The sequence below is a fragment of the Pituophis catenifer genome, unplaced genomic scaffold (genome assembly GCF_029215685.1).
Source record: "Pituophis catenifer annectens isolate HBS135680 unplaced genomic scaffold, rPitCat1.0.hap2 SCAF_3, whole genome shotgun sequence".
NCBI classification, from domain to species: Eukaryota; Metazoa; Chordata; class Lepidosauria; order Squamata; family Colubridae; genus Pituophis; species Pituophis catenifer.
The window spans coordinates 185,899,821-185,914,350 of NW_027256883.1; the positions used below are offsets into that span (position 1 = coordinate 185,899,821).

The 14,530-nt window shown below is 37.8% G+C and overlaps 1 protein-coding gene across 2 annotated transcripts; it reads right to left on the reverse strand.

The window, feature by feature from the left end:
- Window positions 1–626: 626 nt before the first annotated feature.
- On the reverse strand, window positions 627–4,579 carry LOC139314365 (uncharacterized). 2 transcript variants are annotated; one of them, XM_070939967.1, is made up of 3 exons: window positions 4,503–4,579; window positions 1,632–2,446; window positions 627–1,381 (listed from the first exon to the last, which is right to left on the reverse strand). In XM_070939967.1, the coding sequence occupies exons 1-3, from the start codon at window positions 4,517–4,519 to the stop codon at window positions 786–788; spliced, it is 1,428 nt and encodes a 475-aa protein (XP_070796068.1). In that variant the 5' UTR covers window positions 4,520–4,579; the 3' UTR covers window positions 627–785. The 2 variants fall into 2 exon arrangements, with proteins under 2 accessions (XP_070796068.1, XP_070796069.1); XM_070939968.1 differs by lacking the exon at window positions 4,503–4,579 and adding an exon at window positions 2,825–3,255.
- Window positions 4,580–14,530: the final 9,951 nt, after the last annotated feature.

Sequence of the window (14,530 nt, forward strand, 5' to 3'; positions counted from 1 at the left end):
GCAAGAGGCATGAACATTGAGGAGCTTTGAAGAGCTTGGCTTACAATCTTCCAAAAGCGGCACAATTATATTGAAAAGTGTATGTAAAAAAATGGGAGAAAATTTTGTGCTGCCAACTGATTTATCTGGCACATGGCTTCAGTGAAATAAGGTAGAAAAGTAGTCCAATAGTGGTAGCATATCTTATTGATTTAATAACAGGAGTATTCTATCACACAAAGAGTTCTCTACTCTTTCTTATTTTCTATGCCAGTGAAAATGTGCATAATGATTCACAACTTTTTAAAATGGTTTATCTTTGAATCACCAAATGATGTAAGTCATTTGTATTACCCATCTAGAGATCAAAAAATTGTGTCTCAGTAGAATCTACTAAAAGCCATCATATGTTCATAGCTGTGCTTAAATTCTGAGTATGTTCTTTAGGTCCAAAGCCAACATCCTGACCACAGTCACAATCCGAAATAAAACCTAATATCTTATGTCCAAATAAGCCTGTTGCATACTTAAGCAGCAGAACAGAAATCAAGCTACAGAATGGAATGCCAATGAACTGTACAATTTCATCACAACGGGCAGCATTCATCCTTCCAAACTATATATAAATCCACCTACAAATATATTGCTCCAGCTAAAAATCTTTTTATTAAAAAAAATAAACACAGCACAATATTTCTTGTACCATCCACTTTCCTGATTTTCCCAACTGCCTTTGAAAAAATGAGCGAATAAGGACGAATGTTCATCTTATGAGAGAACAGAACATCTGAGGATTTCTGAACAAATTATATTAAGTCTTCTTCTGTTTTTATTTTCTTTGCCACTGGTTGACAGTCTTCAGCAGGCAAATCTTGTGCTTTCTGATTAGAAGTGCGATTTCCTGTTAAAGTGTTCACAGTATTGTATAATTCTGCTGGGAGTGAGGGGACCGACAAAACAATTCTGGGAGGAGACACCATCATAGACTGCTCCTGGGATATCAAGGGCACTGAAATTGTTGGTGCTCTTGCAGCAAACAATTGTGCCAGATTCTCTAAGGCAACTGTCTGTCTGTCCATGGCATCTGCTATCCTTCTGGTAGACGTTTCCATGAGGGCAATCAGTTTGTCCACATTTTGAGCAGCCTGATTTACATGATTGGCAAGTATGGTAAATTCCTCTTTATGGGAGTCACATGCTCTACTCTGTGCAAGTTCAGAGGTTTCGCTGTGTTTTGAGTGCAAATCAGATAGAGCATTTACCAGTCTGTCACCCACTTGGGAAATGGCATCTACTATGTCTGAAGTAGTTTCAGTTTGTCTTCTCTGTTTCCTATTCCAGTGGTTGTTGCTTATTCTGTCAGCATCAACCAGGGATGCCCTGGAAAAAGTGCCGGATGGGCCTACATTGAAAGAAAGGAATAGAAGTTATCAAGTGATCAAAAAACAGCCCACATTTAGAATTCATTAACATTTAATCTTGGGGCAAGTCAAATTAGGAAAAGGTGCAAACACTTCAATAAGTGCACTTAGGTCAGTGAATTGTATGCAACATTAAATGATAGTATTTCCCTATCCACTTTAAAGAAATTAAGCGCAGCTTCCCCTAATTTAGCCATCTTTCTGAAATTGGTGCTAACTCCTAATGTTCACCTGAACTGACAGAATGACCATCTCCTCTTGTATTAGGGAAACTAGGTGAAGCCACATCTCTCGCAAGAAGGCCATCTTCTCCATGCGGTTCCCATTCATCACCTGGAGACTGGACATGTACAGGTTCAGAATCCATCTGTGCATCTTGAAAATAGCCATTGGAGTCATCTGTAGGTTCTGGGATGGATGCTTCATCATCATCAGAAACCAAGACAACACTTAGCTTTTCATTTTTTTCTTGCTCCAAGTCCAATTTTTGGACTTCACGATTCCTCCTATCTATAGATAGAGAAACTTTGGACACCACAAGACCCTTGTGCATGCACAGGAAACTGTTCAAGGAATCATAAAATGGCAAGGCACGTTGACCACTCACAGAAGAGTTGTTTCCACAAACAATTGCCTTGTATCCTCGCCGAAGCTCCTTGGCACGCAAGCGACACTGTTTCATATCCCGGTCATAGCCATATCCTCGCATCTTATCAGAGATCCACTCATACTGTGCCTCATTGCGAAAGTTGGTGGCCAGTGAGGCTTGGACTTGGTCATCACCCCAGATCTCAATGAAGGTCTGTATTTCTTCATCAGGCCAATATGGATTACGATGACGAATACTCTTCCTAGGAGCAAATGACTGGATGCTCATTTTCTCCCCTGGCAGTTGTTGTTGATCATGAAACGACTCAATCCCAGCAGATGATGGACTTTTCGTTGATGTTAAGTATTTTGCCCGGAGGTGGTTCAGTTCTTGTAAATTATTCTGCAGACTTTTTAAAAAATCATAGTCACCAGCCATTCTCTTCTTTATGCCCTTGCTGTCAAAAGGAAAGCCAAACATTAATATTCTACAAATACAGAAAATTTTACCAATTAATCTGGGGTTCCTTTTTTGGTAGGTCTGATTGTATAGACATACCACTTTTATCTGTTTAATATGCTGCTTTCAAAGCAATGCACACTCAGAAATTTGTTTTAAAGTATACGCATCGCATTTAATAGAAGAATCATTTTGGGCTCTATGGAACTAGCTTCTATAGTCTATTCATTACTTGAATCCAAAGAGAGTTACACACATTAAAAATCTACAATTCAACAGTTTGGAGTAACTATGAATAAGCCTGAAGCTCTTTCCTGAACTGAAAGAGAAATATAGTAATGCAATTTGACTTTATTTATATGAGAATTGTATTTACCTAGTATTTATCCTTGGTATTGTATATAATTCAAAAGTTATTCTTAAATCAAGTAAGTTGATTATTATTCTTCCAAGTCAATGTGTTTAGAAACTGCCATTGCAATCACTGCAATTTTATCTTCATGTAGATATGTTTAGATGTCCAGTTATTAGATTCAGCAAAAAACACCACCACATGACAATATCATTGTCTTCACTCAGCCTTGCCTGCGGGCATCCGGATTTTAAAAGAATTAATGTAGATAATTACCAAGATAATAAACTCTGAAAAGCAACTGCCTCAAAACACTACAACTAATTAAATGCCTACATTTGAGGCTTGATATAATATAGTCAAACCACAAGTAATTCTACATTTTTAAAATTTGAGTTGGGGACTCAAATTTTCCATTCATACATTAAAAAAAGAATTAGGCCTGTTGTATCAAAAATATTTTGCTCTCCGTCTCTGGCATGATGGTATGTATGTATGAATATGAGACATGATAGACAAATAGATAGATAGAGACATGCATACACATAAAAAAAACAGGCTTTTGTTCAACTTTCTATAAACTGGTGCTCCCCAGTTATGCATACTCCCATTACCTAGTCAAAGGGACTATGTTGATTGGAGGAATTTGGAGCTGACACAAGCTTTAACAAGCTAGTCTATAGTTATTCGAGTTCCCTTAGTAACCCCTGGTTACTTCCACTCGGGTTCCCACTAATCTAGAAGGGAATTTCCTTAAGTAGAAGTTGGGAGGTTTGCAAATCGTGCATGGGAAAAATCCGAAAAGCAAAGGGATCAGGAACCCAAACCTCTTCCTTTCAAAGCCCTGCTTCTGAACGAGATGCAGAGGATGGCAGGCACTCTTGATAAAACTACCCAGCCCAGACCTTTAGCTGCCCAGGCTGGGTCGGTGATGCAAGCCTCCTCTTCTTCTGTCCCACGGGGCAGGGAAATCTGGAGTTCCTGCGCGTGTTTTGAAAATATATTTTAGAAATATCAACTCTGGGGTACATCCGCCCTTTTCCCAATCCCCTCCATTCCCAGCAAGTCCCCCTACTGATTCTCTCCCGCATTTTCGGAGCCAATCCTGGCTGCACTCCTGGGCTATGCAAGCCACAGCGCGTTCCCACGACCCTCCCGATCCTCCACCCAGGTTCTCCCTAAAAAAAAGCTACTGCGCTCCCCCGTCCTTACAGTCGCACACTTACTTGCAAGTTCCCGGCTCGCTCGTTGGCAAGCAAGCCTGCTGCGATTGGACCCGCGGCAGGACAAGCACGTCATCAACCCAATCGGAGCCTCCTTCAAAAAGGCTGGACAAAAGCAGAGGAAGAAGGCGGGGCGCCAACTCTCCATCAGGAAGGTGGGGAAGAGGCAAAAAGTCAAGCTGCTGATTGACAGGCGAGCTTTCGAATCAAAGGACGGAGAATGAGGAAGGGCGGGGAAGAAATGCAAAAAAAAAAAAAAAAAAAAGTGGGGGGGACTTATAAAAGATAAAACTGCGAAAGAAAAAAGGAGGTCGGGCTCAGGTGGCTGAAGAGTAAATCCTCTCCCGCTGCAAGAGGAGGGTTTTTAAGGCTTGCAATGGTTATGCAATAAAAAAGGAAAATAAAGCGCAACAGAAGGCGGAGGTTCAAACAGATAACAGAAAGCTTCCCTCCTCTCTCTCTCTCTCTCTTTTTTTTACCTTGCAAAGTTAGGCATTTCTAGTGGAGAAGCAGAGATTCCCGCGGAAACGGAGCTGAACTTTTAAAAGGTCTTCAAGCGGGCAGCGCTCGCAGTCCAATCCACCTTGGCCCATGTGACCGCCAGACCTCCGGTCACTTTTAAGGGGAGTGGCCAAGCGCGAGGGTCCGCGCGCAGTTGTCCCCGGGATGCTGAGCCCTGGGTCGGTCTGAGTTGCTTGTTCCACCCTCCTGTCACTCCACCGGCATGAGGTTGCCCCCTTTTTTTCCTTCTTGTCTGGGACAAAATGCCGAAGTTAGGACTTGGATATCAATTAACTCCTGGTTTGCTTAAGCAGGGTTTATTCAAGCCACAGTGCCCACGTTTATATGATTTCTTTGGTCGTTCAATACAATTCAATCTGTAATCAAATACAATCCAATAGTAATAATATTGCTTATAATGTTAAGCTTACATCTATCTATCTATCTATCTATCTATCTATCTATCTATCTATCTATCTATCTATCTATCTATCCATCCATCCATCCTGTTTCCTCAAAAATAAGACATCCCCTGATAATAAGCATGCACTAAAATAAGCCCCCAAAAATAAGCCCTCCCTGAAAATATTTCAACACAGAGCTGGAAATCAGGTAAGACAGCAAAAGGAGCCCCATCTTGCTCCATGCACCTCAAAACAATAAGACCTCCCCGAAAATAAGACCAAGCGCTTATTTTGGGGTTCAAAAAATATAAGACAGGGTCTTATTTTCGGGAAAACACAGTATCTGCCTGTCTGTCTGTCTATCTATCTATCTATCTATCTATCTATCTATCTATCTATCTATCTATCATTTATCTCTTATCTATCCATCCATCTATCATCTATCTACCTACCTACCTATCTATCTATCTGTCTATCCATCCATCCATCCATCCATCTCTATCTCTCTATCTCTACAGCTACATTTAACTCTATTTTATTAATCATTCTTAATTATAACTTTATTAACTTTTTCTGTTTTCTAGCCATTTATATGATTTCTTGAGTGGGTTCCTTTAGACAGAAAAGTCTCTCTCCCCCCTTTTTCTCTCTGTGTGGATGTTTCCTAATCTCAACAATTTTTAAGATATGTGAACTTCAACTCTCAGAATTCCCCAGCCAGAGGTTGAGAAACACTGATCCAGTTACACTAAAAGGAATTAATAGATTTGGGCTTGGAGCAAGAGAGAGAAAAAAAATATAAGGTTTCTTTGGGTATATTGGATTTCTGTACTGTGTTAAACCAAAGTTGATTTTTGTGTGATCTCAACCTCTTATGTGTGGTTTATGGGAACACAACCATATTCTTTAGAAGGAGTACTGCAAATAAAGATTCCCTTTTTCCTTTTCCCTTCTTAGTTTAATACAAACGTGCACTCAAAAAATTAAAAATGACCTAGAGTACTACTTAATGAAAGAAAAAGGAAAGGACCAGGTAAATGCAGATTGACTGTAGCGTAAGTGCTATTCTAGATTTTTAATTTTAATTATCTTTAGCTCCATCTTCTCAGTTGCTAGAAACTGGGGTTCTGTGAATTCTAGTCCTGCCTAAGACTCAAAGACAACTGGTGACATGAGGCTAGTCACTTTCTCTCAGCCCTAAGGAGGAAGCAATGGTAAACTACTTCTGAAATCTTGCCAGGGACTTTTCAGGCACGGCTAAATGGAAGGGGAAAAAAAGACATTTCTATACAATGATACAGTGCTAATATTACCATTCATTGACCCTCAGTCCTTGAGTTGGCAAGAGAATTATGCAAGCATAAATTGCTCTGCTCTGGGTTCATTTTAGTGCCATACTACTGTAGTTCTGCCCTTAGCATCTTTAATGGAGAATAAGTGAAGGATAGTATATGATATATCCTCCTACAAGGTGGATTCCCTTCCACAAGGTGAAAGGGAAAAACAACCACTGATTGTTGTTTTTAATTGGTCTCTAATTGGTTAGACAAATGTTACAACTGGCTAAAGGTTCAGATGATGATTAGTATTTTTAGCAATAAAGTATTTTTAATTAAGGAATATACATTTTCTAAGACATAATGCTATTGCATATTTAATAGAGTACAGTATAGCATAAACATAACCTTTATATATTTTAGGAAACCAAAAATTTGTGTGATTCACTTTATTTCAATATTTATTGCAGTAATCTGGAACTGAATCTGCAATATCTCTGAAGTATGCTTATATTTCAATGTACTTAGCAAGGAAACTTGATAATTGCATCTTGAGATGTTGACAGGTTATGATAGGTATGGTTTTCTGACATTTGTTGTATTGTTAGGTCTCCATTCTGATCCATGATAACCTGGAGCGTGGCCTTTTCTTTTGCCTGTTATCAGAGGCCCCTGTAGAAGGGTTTTGTTTGATGAATGGAGACTTTGGGTGTCTTGGGAATATTTCTTCAAGCTTTTACATCCGTAAATTATTTTGTTCTGCTAATGCTTAGGTTACATGGGGTCCGTAAGTAATGAAGGAAGCATCTATTGCAAAGCAAAGTAAAGATGTATTAAATATGCTGTGCAAACAGTAGTAAGAGATAAAATATATTCTAAAATATAGTCTTAACATTTAAGCCTTTTGTAGGCACTTGTCCATTGCACCATAAATGTTCACTGAATTCAGAGATATTATGTGATGTAAATATCCTTGTTGAATTTATCATTTCCTTTTTAAATGTAATTAGCAATAGTATGTTGAATGTGGACGCCAAAATGCATTATTAATCCTTGACTGTTTCCTATGACATCGGTAGTAATGGGTGGCACAAGACTTAAATTGCTTGTGAATGTCTGGAAGTTTAATTTTATTTGTATTAATGTTATTGTAGTAATAATAATTTTATTGTTAATTGTATGTGTTGCAATATTTTCAGGATCAGACTCAATAAATCTAGTAAGAGTTAAGAGTTCAAATATATCTCTCTTTATTTACACTAGGCATTCTATATTCACTGAATATTCACAGATAGAAGCAAGGAATGGTTGCGTGCAGCTCCTTATATATACAATGGGTGGAGCTAGGTGTGGGAGTGGTAAAGTATGAATACATTAAGAAGTGAAGAATAAATTAACCCCTGATACCCCGTTCATACATTATTTACATATTAGAGAATAAGGCATTTACATGTGACAGTATGTGTATACACAGTATACCCATACAACGAAATTCACTTAACACCCAAAGACCAGGTCCAACACATATAACAATCCCCAAATACCCTCCCACCCACCATAAATTCCCCACCCCTAAAGCACCCAAACATCCACATAACAGACCAAGTAATGCTGTCAAACAGCTCACTGATTGTGGCCCTTTAGTTCATTGTTGAGTGCAATTATAGCTCTGGGATAAAAACTATTCAGAAAACATGTGGTCCGAGTTTTAATTGTTCTGTATCTTCTGCCAGAAGGTAGCAGACCAAAAAGATTGTAGCAATGTAGTGGTGCAGTGTTTAGAATGCAGTATTGCAGGCTAATTCTGCTGACTACCAGAGTTTGATTCTCACCAGGCTCAAGGTTAATTCAGCCTTTCATCCTTCCAAGATGGGTAAAATGTGGACCCAGATTGTTGGGGGCAATATGCGGACGCTGTAAACCACTGAAAGAAGGCTGTAAAGTACTGTGAAGTGATTTATATAAGTCTAATGTTTATTGTTATTGCTATTATTCAGTGTTGCTGTTGTTAGGCCATTAAATCCATGTGTGTAAATAGTGCAAGCTGTGTAACTTGGGCTCAAGATATGTGCAAATTTTCCCATTTTAAAGATTATCTGCTGCAAATTTTTATCTCCAGCAGGAAGGGATGAAAATCTGTGAGATATTTGGGGGAGAAGGGGAGAAACAGATAAATGAATACCTTTCAATTTTGGCTTAAAGTGTAATAGTTTGCATAGTTCAGAATATATTCATATTTGGAGAAGCAAAACTTAATTGATTAAAAAAGAAAAATAGATTAAAAATATTTCCTATTTATTAGGGAGAATGTTTTTAAAAATTAATGTTTTGTGGCCACACAAGGAAATATGAGCCTCTCCCAACACATCACAGAAAAACAATATTTTGCAAATTTTAAAATTGGAGGAAGACACATCAATAACCTGAACTCCGTTGATTCCGTAGTTGCTCTATCAGATGATTGATCGCTGAAAATGCAAATGATCTGCAAGGTCTAGTAATGAAAGTCAAGGAGTATAATGAAAAAATAGAAGATTAAATATAAAGAGCTAATGATAACAGGTATAGCAACCAGCTTTAGAATTGAGAATACTGAAGTGGTAGAATTTTTTGCCTTTTAGGTTTGAGTATCAAAAGAAAAGAAATCAGCAGTCAAGAAATATGCTACAGGCTAGACTTTGTAGAATAGCAATAAAAGCCTTGGAGAAGATTCTCAGTAGCTGCTATGCATCTAGATCTACAAAGGACAGAATAGTGCAAGCAGTGGTTTCCCTTTTGACACTCTGTGGATGTGAAAATTGGACTTTGAAGAAGCAGAATAGAGTATTGATACTTTTGAACTTTGGTGTTGGAACTTTGGTCCTGAGAACACCAGGAGAGCTAAGAACAAACAAATGTATCATCAAATACTTCAACTCAAAGTTCTGAGTTGGTGACCAGGCTCAAATTACCATACTATGGAATTCTATGTGAAGACTTAGCTGTCTGGAGAAGTCTGTACCAATGGGAAATTTGGAAGGAAAGTGCAATAGAGAACAACCAATAGCAAGTTGGAATGACTAGATGACAGCAGTGATGAGTACATTTTGGAACACTTGAAGGACCAAGTTAAGGACAGATCGTCCTGGAGAAAATATATGTGGTTACAAGAGTTGACACTGTCTTGATGGCACATAATCAAAATTAAAGATATTTGAATTGAAACTATTATAGCTATTTATTCATTATATTTCTAATCTACTCAATAATTATCAGCAATGTCATTTTTAAACTGATATATCTAAAAGCTTAACATCCTTTGGTCCAAGGCCTACTGGTAGTTCCCAGAAGCACTGCAGGTGGTTCCCTGGTGTGCTGGCTGGAGAATTCTGGGAGTTGAAGTCCAGACCTCTTAAAGTGACTAAGGTTGAGAAACACTGTTATACTGTTTTCAGAGCTCCTAGCCAATTTGGAAATACTATTTCAAAATACCCAGAAGTCTAGTTTAAGTAGATATTGTTTTCCTTATTGTGTACTAATATTAGATACCTAGTAATAAAAATACCATGTAACAGATGTGATGCTTGGAAGGTTAAAGTGTTTATTGTTCATACTAAAACCAATACCAAATAATTTCACTGTATGATCATTGAACATAAAAATGAGGTCCCTCTGGAGTTGATTCAATATTTGTTCATATAACATAGCTTATCTTGTTAAATATACTGCACAATGAATACAATCTTAGTAATTTGCTGTCCTGATGAAGACAGGAAATTAAATAATATAGAAATGGATAAGATCATTTATCTTTTGATGCTCTCCAGGATCTACAACTAGGAAAATTATCTTTTTTCTTTTAAGCAAATGAAAGAAAATAAAAATAAAATAAAGATGTGTGAACAAGGCTGCTTTTGAATGCAGTGGCACAGAGAACTGATAAACCAAGTCTTACATGACATTTCCTTATTTCAATATGAGAAATTGTGATCACGTTGTCACCAAGCGTGTGTTTGGTTATTTTGTTCTAATGATATAACACAAGACAATGTAATTTTATTGATAGGCATGGAATTATTGACAGTGGGAATGATAATTGGGAAAGGGAAGCAAACATTGAAATCATCAGAAACTAATGATATTCTTATCTTCAGTAGATCTGGGCAGTTCAATATCAGCTGGTCCCCAAAATAATGCTTTGTCACGAGAGATATGGAGAAGAGCACCAAAAAACAGTTATATGGAAGGGAGGCACAGAAAAGGCTCTTTAGAGATACGTATTAGTTCTAAACTCAAAGATTGACCAACCCTGCTTTACAAATTTATTCTGGCAGCTCTTAGTGTAACACAGAGTTTACCTCTAGTATAAAATATGGGATGGTTTGTACATTTGGTAAAATAAAAATTCAATTTCTCCTAAATTGTTCCATTTCAGGTTGAGAATTCCCTCCCCCCCCCACTGTTCCTTCAATAGAAATATTTCTTCCATTTGTAAAGAAGAATATACTGTAAACACATCAAGGAGAAAACCAAGTGAATTGTCTATGCAAAGCTAGCATTTATTCTAAGAGACCTTTAGAAAATGCATCCCTCTCCTTCCTAAACCGAAGTGGCAGAGTCTGATAAATGCTTTAAGGGCTGATCATATTCAGTAAACAAATAGAGCTATACCCGCTATAGGGTAGGTCAGATTCGCGTGCACAGATTGCTGCATCAATTGCACATTAGACTTCTTCCATATGATATTTTGCACTCACATTTTAAAACATATGCAGAGAAGTGGCTGAAATTGCACATTTAGTAATGTCAGAAAGGCAGCTGTGTAGAAAACGGTTGGAGTATCAAATTTTTCCTCCTGATGCTTCAAAATGGTCTGGTGCTTTAAGAGGTTAAGGCAGGGCTTCTGAAATATTTTCCTGCATTACCCAAAACTGCTTATCAGGAAGTCTGATCAAAGCTTGAGGACTGATCATAAGTCCCTTCCTTTAACGCCATCATAACTAAGTGGTTCCTGAGTGAATGGTTGTAGCTTAAGGACTACCTATATTACAAAAACAACATTGAATGATCTTTATGTCATTTCAATAAATTATCTTTGGTAATTTCATCAATGTTTGTCTTAATAACAATACTTTGGGAGGTTTTTTTGAATATATAGAATAGAATAGAATAACAGAGTTGGAAGGGACCTTGGAGGTCTTCTAGTCCAACCCCCTGCTTAGGCAGGAAACCCTACATCACTTCAGACAAATGGTTATCCAACATCTTAGTATCTTAGGATATGTGGCAATCTTTAAGTCAACTTAAATATCCCTATTGTGATGGGGTCCATGTGTTGTTATCCAAAGAAAAAGGACTTTTAGCCAATTTTAGGTAATTTGTCGTTTGGGAAGCACTGGGTGAGGGCATCACAAAGGGGAAGCCCTACTGGTATTGCATTTTAACAATCTTGTTCAAAGGGACTGTTCCATATTCTTTTTGGGCAGTGGAAGGCAATCCATTTTTCTATAGAGTCAATTTATCCAGCCTTATCTTGGGAGAGAGCTTCCTTTGTCATGTTCAGGATAACAAATAGTCCTACCTCTGCAGCTGATTGAAAGAACTACCTTTCTCTGTTTGCAGAATGAACCAGGAAATAACACAAGAGTATGAGGTTTGAAGAGATAAACAGACCTTTGAAAAATGGAAGCCATTCATCTTATGCCTTAAATGAGAAAAGGGAACACCTGATGGACTACATTTGATCCATGGACCATAGGGTGCTACTCCTTAGGGATTTTGCATAATTTTGCAATATCCTAGATTCTATTGGCTATTCCTCTTTCCTCTTCTCTCCTCTCCTCTCCCCTCCCCCTATCTCTCTCATCATCTCTACCCATTTCATGGAATTTCTGGATAGTTTACAATGAAGAACAAAATACCATAATATATATATAAAAATCATTCCAAACCATAGCACTTGTGGAATAAAGTGATCTTAAATGTTTTGCAAAAGGCAAGGGATATGAAGGAGCTAAACATTCATCTGGGAGAGGATGTTCCAAACTGCAGCCATGCAGAAGGCCTGTTATCTTGTCCATCCCTTGCAAGGAGGCAGGGGTTACTGAACAAGGTCTCCTGAACAGAGTCAATTTTAGCAAGGCACTGGCTGATGCATCCTGGTGCCATGCTATATAAGGCCTTATAATAATAACCAGCAATTTGATTGAACCCAGAAGCCTACTGGTAACTAGTGCAGTAATCTTAGAGATTATATTAATTTGCACTGGTGAGATAGTCCTGTAATAGTCTGATAGCTTCATTCTGTTGAGAGGAACAGTATCTGCATCATCTTCAAAGGCAGCCCTCTGTAGAATGTAAAAAGTAGTCCATCTGGAGATGTGGGCAGTAGGCATGTTGGAGCCATAATATTTGGGCAGAAAGAGGGGTGGGGGGGCAGAACCAGTTCGGTGATGTCATATCGTCACTGCTACTGGTTCGGCGGAACCGGGAGGAACCCACCACTGCTGTGAACCATCATGAAACTTGTAATATAAACGGATCATGATAAACCTTTAATCTAGTGACTTCCATCATGTATTTAACGGAGTATTTCTCAACCTTGACATCTTGAAATTGTATGGGTTTCAACTCCCAGAATTTTCCAGCCAGCCATTTCTGGGAGTTGAAGTCCACACATCTTCAAGTTGTTAAAGTCAAGAAACACTGAACTAATGCATACTTCTTTAAGGCATATTCAGATTACAATACATAGAATTTCTAGTCTATTAGCTATGAAATCCTCAACCAGCGGAAATGAATCAGTACATTTATTTTCAGAACATTCTGTCAAATGCTTGAAACGCTCTTAAAATGTTACGATAAAATTTTACATTTGCCATGTCCCATATTATAGGAGGGAGAGACCTTTCGATTTATTTATTAATTAAATTTCTGTGTCACCAATCTCGCCATCCAAAGTGACTCTGAGAGGCTTAAATTCTTGTTAAAATTAACAAGAATTTTACAAAACTAAAAACCATAACTGTGGTGGGATTACTCCACCAACCGCTCCAGCATAGACAATCCTGTCAGAGCCCCAGGTTAACCAGCAGATCCAATTATATATCTTCCCCAACAGTTTGGATTTATGTCTTTGATACCAAAAAGATACCAAGCATACAAGCTGATCTATTTTAAATATTTTGTGGGGAGGAGAGATCAGATTTGGTTAAAAATGCCTTCCTTTGGGCTTTTATGATAAACAGCCATAACATTGTTCTGCATTAACACAATCCTATAGATTCCCTCAAGAATGAGAAAGGCCAAAGCTTCATTTGCTAGAAAGAATACTAAGCAAAGATGTTTGACTGTTCCCCAAAAGCTGTAATATGTTGGACTGCATCAGCAGAATTTCATCTTTGTTTTAGAACATCAACTCTTTTAGCCTTGCTGCAGGGAATTACACTCACTTTGCTATGACAGAAGAATATGTTCTGTAGCCAAGTTTTCTTGGCATATTGAGGTAAAAAAGGCCAGTGAACGATTTATTAGTTAAAGCACTACTCTAGCAGTCATAGTGTATTAAATGGGTTTTTGGAGCCAGTCATTATAAGGACAAGTTGGTTAGAAAGCCAAAGGACAGGTGGTATTCTTTTGTGCTTGCCCACATGAGATTCTTTTCTCTTAAAAATATTTCCTCTTCTTTGAAGCTGCAAAGACAAATTTGTCCTTAAGTGTATATCCAAAACAGTCAATTTTTGCTCCAGTTTTTGTGAGTAGCCAACCAATTAGTTTCCACCACGGAGAGAGTATGAGTGTACATTAGCCCTAAATATTTTATTTATTGATTAAGCATTTGTGACTTATAAAATGCCGTAACAACTTAAGGCTGGAAGGGGAGTGCAGTTTGCAATTACATTTTCTGGGTGTTTCCTTCTACTGCATTTGCTTCTCTTCGGTTTCAAAGACAGCAGGAGAATGAATTAGATACAAAATCAGAGCTTATTTGTATAATAATAGTTTCTGATGACTAGCAAAGGTTACTTTATGATTACCCATCTAATTATAATATGGTCAGCAAGTATCCTTTTAGCCAAATCAGCATCATCTAAATTATTAAAAACTCCTTATTTTATGCAAATAAAATATAACAGCTCCAACCTTCTAACCTGTCTGTCAATAAGGCACATGCATCACATAAATCTTAAGGCTGATTCTATGTGAATAAAAAAGGAATGGAAATGAATTAATTTAAAAGTATAACTTGGCTGATGTGGAATACTGCAAAGGTTCTGTATATGAATAGTTTTGTGAATGCAAGAAAATGTTGCTACTGACAGAACTGTGATTTCAAGAATACTTTTT